The sequence below is a fragment of the Oncorhynchus nerka genome, linkage group LG8 (genome assembly GCF_034236695.1).
Source record: "Oncorhynchus nerka isolate Pitt River linkage group LG8, Oner_Uvic_2.0, whole genome shotgun sequence".
NCBI lineage: Eukaryota > Metazoa > Chordata > Actinopteri > Salmoniformes > Salmonidae > Oncorhynchus > Oncorhynchus nerka.
This window is the reverse complement of record NC_088403.1, coordinates 25877486-25887737: the sequence shown is the minus strand read 5'-3', so window position 1 is coordinate 25887737 and position 10252 is coordinate 25877486. Positions and strand designations below refer to the sequence as shown.

General features: G+C 41.4%; 1 protein-coding gene across 1 annotated transcript; it reads left to right on the top strand.

Moving 5' to 3' along the window:
• The first annotated feature begins 43 nt into the window (after positions 1–43).
• On the top strand, positions 44–4606 carry LOC115133014 (zinc finger protein 17-like). Its single transcript, XM_029665829.2, has 7 exons — positions 44–280; positions 563–765; positions 842–922; positions 1318–1413; positions 1503–1613; positions 1784–1904; positions 2058–4606. The coding sequence occupies exons 1-7, from the start codon at positions 244–246 to the stop codon at positions 3704–3706; spliced, it is 2298 nt and encodes a 765-aa protein (XP_029521689.2). The 5' UTR covers positions 44–243; the 3' UTR covers positions 3707–4606.
• Positions 4607–10252: the final 5646 nt, after the last annotated feature.

The window sequence follows — 10252 nt, the reverse complement described above, 5'->3', positions numbered from 1 at the left end:
TCAAGAAAAGAGCAGTAGGATTCAATTGCGGCTCTTATTCCAGGACGATAGGTGGCAGTAATGATCTTATGCTGCCAATCTTATTGTTAATAGTCTGGTCAAAACTGTTCTGGTTTTGGTTCCGTTTACATCTGTTGTCGCCATTTTCATAAATCGTTAGTAAGTTGGTGATAGCGATCTATCATGCTAGTTACCTTTACTGTTAGATTTCTGCCTATCGTACATATTTGGTAACATTCCGGCATGGACAAACGAGTCAAGAAGAGGACAGCCAGTACGGGTAGGTTACATTATACGACACTTGCTAACCATGTATTAGCAATCTAACCAATTTTACAAATGTGCACCTGGCTACAGACCCAAGTCACTGCAGTGCAGAGCGCTAGCTATCTAGCGACTATCTTCAATGGATAACTTAGTGTAAAACTAATGTCTATTTCGGCATGCCTTCTAAATTTAAGTTGGCTAGATAGTTAGCTATGTTGCTGGAGTTATTTATTGCTAAAGAACCTAGAGGATGAAGCCACACACCCTAACATGTTGTTCTATCGTCTTGCTATAGCTCCCCCACTTCCTCTCTCCTCTTTGCGACTATTGGTTTCTCCCCTGCGGCTGATGTATTCATTTGTATGGCATGTGGTGAATCAACGCAATGTGATGCACTATGGGAAGGTCGAGGAGTTTGTAACTGTGGTGACTGAAGCTGTTCCAAAGTTGCTGAGTTACAAACAGAGGGCTCAACTCATCCTGGGCCTGAGAGCAAGGGTGAGTGACATGATATGTGGTTTTGACACATTTGTGTATTAGAAAAATCATATACAATTTTGTCCCATTATTTTAGATGATCTTGGAGCTGTTCCGCAATGACCCACCCAACCTTCAGGACATCCAACGTCTCCTGGAAAAGATGAACATCTTGGGGGTAAGAATATTTCTCTCTTGTGTGGAAATTCTGCCCCATACCAGTGAACAACTCACACCTGTAACAGCATACAAAAAGATTTCTGTCAATACCATTCTCGGACGACTACTTAAAAGAGAGTAACATTTGCAGTAACACATTAGTCTGGTTTGAAAATAGCCTTTAGCTCTGTGGTGTAAAAATCTGAGGGTACTGGATAAGTGTAAACAACATAAGTGTTAACACCTAGTGGGGGTTGTGGGAGCTTTTGGCCATCTGTCTTGCTTTGCTGTCACTCATCTGATTCCTTAGATCTGCAAAGGGCAAACATGGATGGGGTAAGAGATAAAAAGTTGTTTTCAGGTTGGACTTATGACTTCTACAAACCCTGTCACCCCTACACATCCTGATTACAGCAGCAAGATGCAGAAGTGGAGGAGTCACAGGCTAACTTTGTGGCACTGGTCCAAACCCTGCTGAAAAACCCTTACGAGAGGAAGCACTTCTTCCAGGTTCGGCACACTTTCTCCCTTTCCTCTCACACTGTCCACTTTGTCATTTCAAAGACACTGACTTAAACTTATTGTTTCCTTCCCCGTAGGAGGAGTTCCATACACAGTATGGCTCCAAGTATGACACAGCACTGCAGGCCCTTGTGGGAGGCTTGGTCCTCAAACTGGAACGACTGCTATCTGTGCCAGATCTCTCCCAGGTAATGAACTGTTACACAACAAGTCTATGACTAACAATTCACCAATCATATCTAATGTTGACATTGTTAGACAACTTTATACGTGCCAACACATTTCATGTTGTTGTTTATCCTGCGCACTCTAAGAAACCCCCTGGATGCTGATCTTAGCTTCTACCTCTTCTTCTCAGATAGCCTCCATTATCAGTGCTGCCCCCTCTGACCTGGAGGAGTGTGGACAGTCTGTGTCTGACCCTGAGCACCTGAAGATCCTCCTCCAGCACCAGAACCTGCTAAATAAGAATCAGTTTGGTAGGCTTACTTTACTTTAAGTAGAATTATCAACAGCTGAACAAAGTACAATGTAGTTTTCCCCAAACTCTCATGGATCACTTTGAACTAGCTGTATTTACAGGAATCAACCAATCAGAATGTAATTTTTCTATATTTGTCCCTTTCTCTCAGTACCTGTCACGACTTCGGTGGGTGACTGTGTGCTGTCCTCGCTGTCCTTCCGCCTCGCTTGTGGAAGGCCATCAATGGAGCCAGATTTTGACGAGCCATCAGAATCATTAGAAGGCGCTCTAAGTGTCATGAACCCTGCCCCCTTCAGTAACTTGGAGGATCTGGGAATGATGTCAGATGACTCTGACCATGCTGGAGAAGATGAGGATGTACTGCCAGAGAGTGCCGTGGTCTGCTCTAGTCCTCAAGGTGTTAGCGGACTAGTGGGAGGGGCACCATCAAAAGGGGCACCAACAGTAAGGAGTATGCTGCAAACGATGAGACAGCAACAGCTTGTATCACTGATGAATACTTCCATCACTGAAGCCTCTCCTTCACAGATAGTCATCCCTGCTACGGATAACCAGCCGGTCGAGCTGACGAGTGTCGACCAGTGGGTCCCCCATATTGCCAGTTACACTTTATCGCTCCAGTCCTTGCCACCCCTTCCACAAAACGATCATTTGGACAAGGAGATGGAGTCGGCCGACACAGGGCTCGGGAGCAGTGTGGTGATCGGGGGTCAGGAAACAGAGGTTGATCTCTTTGAGAGTTCCATTATCCAAAGGAAGAGGGTGCAAAAGCCACTACGAGTAGCGTGCTTGAAAAAGAGAGAACCTGCAACCAACTCCTGCCAAGAGTGTGGGAAGCGTTTTCTGTCTCGGGGACGGCTGGAGGATCACCTCCGCATACACACCGGAGAGAAACCTTTCAAGTGCACCGATTGTAGCAGGTTCTTCAGGACGTCGGCACTCCTGACCAACCATATGAAAATTCACTCTGATGTGCGGCCCTTTAGCTGCGACGAGTGCGGCAAATGCTTTCGGAGAAAGGTTGGCCTTCAGAATCACCATCGCGTCCACACGGATGCTAGACCATACAAATGCACCATATGTGGCAAGGGCTTCACACAGGTACAGTACTGCAAACGACACATGGATTGTCATACAAGTGAGAATACCTATTTCTGCACTCATTGTCCGAAGAGCTTCCCAACCCAATTCCAGCTGTCCTCCCACCAGCGCTGGCACACCACGGACCGCCCGTACGCCTGTGAGCAGTGTGGGTTGCGCTTCTTTATGCCAAGCTTGTTAAAGAGACACATGGGCTACCACATCGGAAACCGCCAGTTCCTGTGTGCCCAGTGCGGAAGGACCTTTGTCTATGAGTTTGACCTAAAGAGACACCAAAAAGACCATGACCCCAGTCCCAAACTCCCCTGCCCTGTCTGCCAGAAGATGTTTGGCAACAACAGCCTACTCCAGGCCCACGTACGCAGGCACTCTTCAGAGAAACCTTACAGATGTGACATATGCGACAAGACCTTTAAAGACAGCGGGGGCCTCCGCATACACAAGCGGGGGCTGCACTCGAACGAACGCCCTTACAGCTGCGACGAGTGTGGGAAGACTTACAAACTACACACGCACCTGAGGGAGCACAAGTTTAAACACACAGGGGAGGGCCACAGCTGTGGCCAGTGTGGAAAAGCCTTCAGGTACCTGCGTCTCCTGAAGTTGCACGAGCGGTCGCACTCCGAGCCATCTGAGCTCACGCTGCGAAACAGTCACACCAGCCGTCGCAGGAGACATTCCTCCAAAAGGAGTTGATTTTCTCACATGTTCACACCTTTCACTGTGGCTACAGTAATATACAATAGTATTCAACTTTGTCACAATTCCATGTCGTTAGCTGTACGGTCGTTATGTAGGGCAGCCCAGGGTTCCTCTGTGTTGTCGTAGGAATGCTGCATTATCCCACCATTCCCCATTCTGTCATATCTCTGTGGTGCAGAGGGGCGACATGATGGGGGATGGTGAGATAATTGACTTGAACGGAGAAGAGTGTCTCTGCTGTTCAGGACTGCTGCTCACTGAGTTTAGCTTCCTCCCTCTATGATCCTCCCTTCCTCTGATCAAACATACTGGGACTATACAAACCCTTATTACATGATACACAGCATATCAAGTACAGGGTCCAAAGTCGTTTCAAGTCATGGAATGTCATACATGGTCTATTTTGGGAGGTAGCAGCATTGCAGTCCTAACAGCCATGCATACAAGCCGGTTATGTGTCTGAAGGCTCCCAGAAAATCTGTGGACCGGCAATTCATATTGTGAATCTGTGGAACTATGTTCAGTGAGGTGTGTTAGGTAAACCAGTGAAACATCCTCCACTGTCAGGTACAGTATGCTCTCAAGAGAACATGGTTTTAATCTGTCGACTTGGATCAGGATTGGGGGTAAATTACTTTTTAATTCAGGATCTTCCTATTGGAAAATAATTTCAGTTACTCCAACCCTGATTTGGGTAGTGTCATGGCTTCTCCCGCAGTATAATCACCAGAGTGATTCAGATTCACTATTTAATAGTCACATGTACAGGGTTGCAGGTGTAATTGCGGATACAGTGAAAATCTTAGGGTCCAAACTTCAACAGAGTGTAGTTCTTCAATTTGTGCTTCTTGTTCTATCGCAATGTTCTTGTTTAATTAAAAAGCTTAAAGGCTACATGAATTTGTGTTGTTTATTTTGGACTTAAACGGTCTCTGAAGAAGTATGTGCCACACATACAGTAAATTGTGAACATAGGTGTTATGGCCATGCTGGAGTTGTCATTGATATTTTTTTTAATGAATCATGGCATTTTGTCAGTTTGCCTCATCAGTCTTTTGATATCAACAACATTTTGTGGTAAGCAATACACTAAGTTAATATTATTTTTATAATAATAGCTAACAAGATTGCAACAGATGTCTAGTTTTTCTGTGTGAAATGTTGGATCACTCTAAATTATGATCTACTGACATCTGTTTTTGAATGTGTTTCACACATTTCTCTGGCAATCAAAAGTCAACAAAACTACACTTGCCGTCAACAAAACTACTAAGAACCTCTGCACACACAAATGTATTATTCTGGAAAGTGTAAGAATCTACCTGTGAGGGAAATCTAATAGGCTAGCTCATACATTCTTTAGTTGTGCATGGCGAAGAAGAGTTACAGTACCCTACTGTTCTGCAATGCAGGTCCGACTGAATTCCAGCCGTCTTTGTGAAAATGTAACAGATTACATTTTGGTCTTGTTGAATGTTGTTCTCCAACTCACAATCCCACACTCCATCTTTTTGTTTAATCTCATGTCATTCCTCATGCCTTGTGGTCCTAAGAGGAAGAGCAGTGAGTCTGATAGCCATTTATTTTGAAATCATAAAAAGTATGAATTAGTAATAAATAAACACTTACACATGACTTTAAATGGTTATAACAACTACGAATGCAATCACATGCATTCCTCATACGAACAAAAGGTCAGGATTCAATTAAATCAACAGTAGGCTTAAGCCATGTTCCCCCACAAACGCACAGCCTTTCTTTGCTTTTGTTTAGGCTGTGTCAGAGTTGAAAGAGCGGTCATCGGTGAGCGGCTGCTCTTGTGGTCATTGTCAGTAAACCACACCTGCGCTTATCCCACCAACATTAGACTTTCTCAACAAGAAAGTGAAGGCTATATAAAAAATAAAACGTTTATTTTTTATTTTTTAATGATAGGGATTTATATCAACTTAATCAAGGTGTATATTGTGCCCAACATCACACATTCCAGTGATTAAAGCCTGGTTTAGAGCTGTAACCTATTGTAAACTTGTTTTTGTCTTCATTTGATTGTTTACTCTTACGGCTGACAAAACGGAAGTCCTCAAGACCAGGTTGAACTTCATTCCACAAAGGCACCTCAAACATGTACCAGACCATGTCTCAGTTCTAAAAAAAAAAAAACATATCAGTCTTGAAAATACAGTATTGATTAAAAAGTACATCCGAAACAGAATGGGAAAAATATGTTTGTCATGTTAACTGTGGTTCATATCGATCTCAGAGCTCTATAATAGTCTCAGAGTCTGGTGATCGACCACAGTTTGAACAGACAACTGTGTTTGATGTGGAGTTGTCATATCGAGCTGTGACAGTGTGACTAAGAAAGAAAAGCTCAGACAGAACTGGGTCAATCAGAGCCCACAATGGAGGGAGAGGACCCTAGATTGTTCAGAGCCACACAGAACATGAAGTGGTCCTCTGGCAGCTATACATATGATCAACAATATTACAGTTGGTGAGTACCCTTTGTCTTTGTGTGTATGATCTTGTATGCAGAATTTACAATGATTGCATATTTAATATCAAAATGGGTTTAAGCATGTGGGTAGTCAGCAATTATATGCTCACTGAAAACAATTTTTGGTGATGTAAGATCAAAAATGGAAACAAACTTGATGAGCAACACTTTTTTGTTGTTGCAATACAACCTTCTTGAGCTCAAAGTGTATTCAGTTCATTCCTGAAATATCTGATATGCAGTTTAGTTACGTTTCATATTACATGTACTTTTGTTTTTAAGCATCTTTGAGATTGTGTATAATTAAAGGCACTATATAAAATATTATTATTATTATTATTATACTCACAAAATAATGTTTACTGAGTGAAACAAAAATGTAACTGTTGTTCAGCAGTTATCAAGTTTTTTGGGGATTTTCATATAATCTGAAATCCGGATTTGATTGAACAAGTTCAGTCAACTAAGTCTTTCTTACACCATCTTTTCTAGATGTTCTTCAGAGGCGGCGTGGCTGCACTTACATCACGAATGAATCTTCCGCTGGGTTTGACCAATGGGGTCTCAATGGTGAGAACTTCCTGACCTTTGACCCTACCTCTCATACATGGATGTCAGAGTCTCTACAGGCAAACCCCATAGAACAGAGTTGGATCTCAAACAAAGTGAGGAGTCACATGTTTAAGGAGTTTCTCCAGGATGACTTGCTCTTCACTCACCAATATCATGAAGACGGGAGGGAGCAGGCGCAGTAGAACATAAGACTGGTGAGATGAACAGATACAGTCGAGCGACTATGCAATAACAAAGACCTGCGAATTAATGTGCACAATAACAGGATTTGGGGTTGTGGAGTTATAGTGCATCTGAATAAATTAGCCTTCCCTGTTTGTTACAACTGTGGTATTTACATCAGTCAACATTGTTTTATTCTATGATTTTCAAATTTGCCAAGCCCATACCTCACAAAGAGGACGTGTCCTTAACATGTCATGTGACAAGCACTGACCTATCAGGACTTAAGGTCCACTTGACCCGAGATAGGGATGTGATGACAGATCGGGTCAGAGTCATTGGGCCTCTACCCAATGTTGCCGGATCATTCCTGCTGAGACTGAGTGTTGAGATCCCCACTGGCCTCACGAAAACATAGCGTTACCGCTGTAAAGTACAAACGAGCACAAGCAACACCGCTGCTTTGTGGGGTGAGACATTTTCAGATAGATAGCTAAATGAATTTATGCATGTGTTTTGGATGAAAAAAAGTATTCATACTCCTTGGAATTCTTCACATTTTATTCTGTGACAAAGTGGGATTAAAATGGATTTAATTGATTGTCAACAATCTACACAAACACTGAATGTCAACGTGGAAGAGCATTTTAATAAAAATATAAAATATTAAAGAAATGAAACAACTAAAATATAGTTTTTGCATAAGTTTTCAGCTTCTTGAGTCAACACATGTTAGAATCACCGTTGGCAACGATTACAGCTGCCAAAAGTCTATAAAAGCACCTGGATTGTCAAATAATTTGCCCATTATTCTTTTCATAATTCTTCAAACTCTGTCAAGATGGTTGGGATGATGGCTAGACAGCTATTTTCAAGACTTGCCATAGATTTTCAAGCAGATTTCAATCAAAACTGACTTGGCCACTAAGGAACATTTACTGTCTTTTTGGTAAGCAAATACAGTGTATATATCATCACCATGCTTGAAAATACCATCACCGTGCTTGAAAATACCATCACCGTGCTTGAAAATACCATCACCATGCTTGAAAATACCATCACCATGCTTGAAAATACCATCACCATGCTTGAAAATAAGGAGGCAGTTACTCAGTGATATATTGTTGGATTTTCCCCAAACACAAGGCTTTGATTGTAGGCCAAAAAGTGTATTCCTTTGCCATGTTTTTTTGCAGTATTACTTTAGTGCCTTGTTGCATAAAATATGAATGTTTGGAATATTTTTACTCTGTATTTTATTCTTCTTTTCACTCACCTGGGTCATTATTGTAGCCACTACAATGTTGTTGATCCATCCTCAGTTGTATCCCATCACAGACATGAAACTCTGTTTTATAATCACCAATGGCCTCATGGGAACATCCCTGAGCACTTTCCTTTCTGTCCTGCAGCTCAGTTCAGAAGGATGACTGTACCTTTGATGTTTCTGGGTGGTTTAATACATAATCAACAGCATAATTATGAACCTGACCATGCTTAAAGAGATATTCAATGTCTGATTTGATATTGTTACACATCTACAATCACTGCCCTTTATGAGGCTTTCAAAAAGTTCCCTAGTCTTTGAAGTTGAATTTGTGCTTGAAATTCCACGCTTGACTGAGGGACCTTACAGATATTGTATGCATGGGGGACAGAGGAAGGGTAAGACATTAAAAAAAACTTGTCCATTTTTATTTTTTTCACACAGTGATTCCATTTAACCTATGTGATTTGTTAAGCCAAATTTGACTCCTGAACTAATTTAGGCTTGCCAGAACAAAGGGGCTTCATACATATGCAACGACTGTATTTTAGTTATCAAACTTGTATTGATCTTTAATGTTTAGAATGTGGCATTACAGAGAATTTTGAGTAGATTGTTGACAAAAAACGACAATGAAACATATTTTAATCCCACTTTGTAACAATACAATGTGAAGAAATCCAAGGGGTATGAATACTTTTGGAAGATATTGAAGATGTTTGACTGATTAAATTCTTGATTGCTTGTTTCTCATAGAGTAGCTCTTTTTACAGATGGCTTCACAGTTGATGAAAAGGACACTCATCAACAAATACATTGTGGCAGAACCCTTCAAAATATTCAACATTGATGATCCCCCTTGTTATTTTGGGGAGTTTAGTTACATTCATTATAGTCATCAAATGTTATGGTAAGATTTAAAATAAGTTTTTAACTCAATCAAAACTTCTATAGATTATTTGTTCTTGAGTCTATTTTGAGCAAGCATTGTTTTATTTTATTTGAATGTAAATCACCAGAGGTTTGAACTCACTCAAAAACAAATCAGAGCAAAGCAATCCTAGCTAAAATAAATCACAACTTAAATCAAAATGCTTTATTGTGGAGTTGTTACCATGAAAATAGCTATACCGTACCTATCTAAAACGATAATCACTGACTTCCATCTGCCTTTTCTTACAGACCAGAAAATGCCCAAACATGCAGTTATGGATCCCAAAGTAAAAGGCTGGTTTCTTCAAGTAATTAAGGAAACAATGCATCCTGTTATGAGGATCATTCTTTGAACCATGGCATTTGGTACAGACTTTCCAGAGGCCTACAGAAACATCCATGAGGAGTGGGTGGAGGCGCAGACAAGGACATTGGATGATGAGTATGACATGGAGTACTATGTCCCATCTGGGAAATATGCAAAGTTAAAGATTGTAGTGTAGATAATACAAACTGTTGAGCCATAGTTTTTACTAACGTGGGTTAAAGGGATAATTCAAGATTTTGGCAACTAAACCCTTTTAAAAGTTAAAAGTTGAAGGTAGCGTGCGTCCTGCTCCCTGTAGACTTTCAGTAATTGCGCTAACGCTAGTTAGCAATGGCTCCAGAAACTAATGTACTTTTAACGTCCTTCAAACTGCACACAGACGTTGTATCCATGAGTTCCTCTGACTCTGGGTAAGTAGAAAAAAGGGCTTAAATGCAACAATCCCAAACTATCCCTTTAAAAGTCATGCAAGTCTTTGAGCTACAATACAGACACGATTGGTTGCTCATGCCAGAACCAACAGGTGGACTGTCTTGATATTTGTTTTGCTTCCATGGGGTCCTTAGTTATCTGGTGGCAGAGTTGCAAAGAAAAAGCCATATCTCAGACTGGTCAATAACAACAACAAAAAAAGATTAAGATGGGCGAAAGAACACAAACACTGGACAGAGGAACTCTGCCTAGAAGGCCAGCATCCCGGAGTCGCCTCTTCACTGTTGAAGTTGAGACTGGTGTTTTGCGGGTACTATTTAATGAAACTGCCAGTTGAGGACTTGA

Excerpts from the sequence above, each read along its gene's own strand:
- LOC115133014 (XM_029665829.2), top strand. The coding sequence starts at position 244 with ATGGACAAACGAGTCAAGAAGAGGACAGCCAGTACGG. Across the intron at positions 766-841 it reads TCCTGGGCCTGAGAGCAAGG|ATGATCTTGGAGCTGTTCCG; the intron begins GTGAGTGACATG and ends CCATTATTTTAG. Across the intron at positions 1,905-2,057 it reads GCTAAATAAGAATCAGTTTG|TACCTGTCACGACTTCGGTG; the intron begins GTAGGCTTACTT and ends CCTTTCTCTCAG.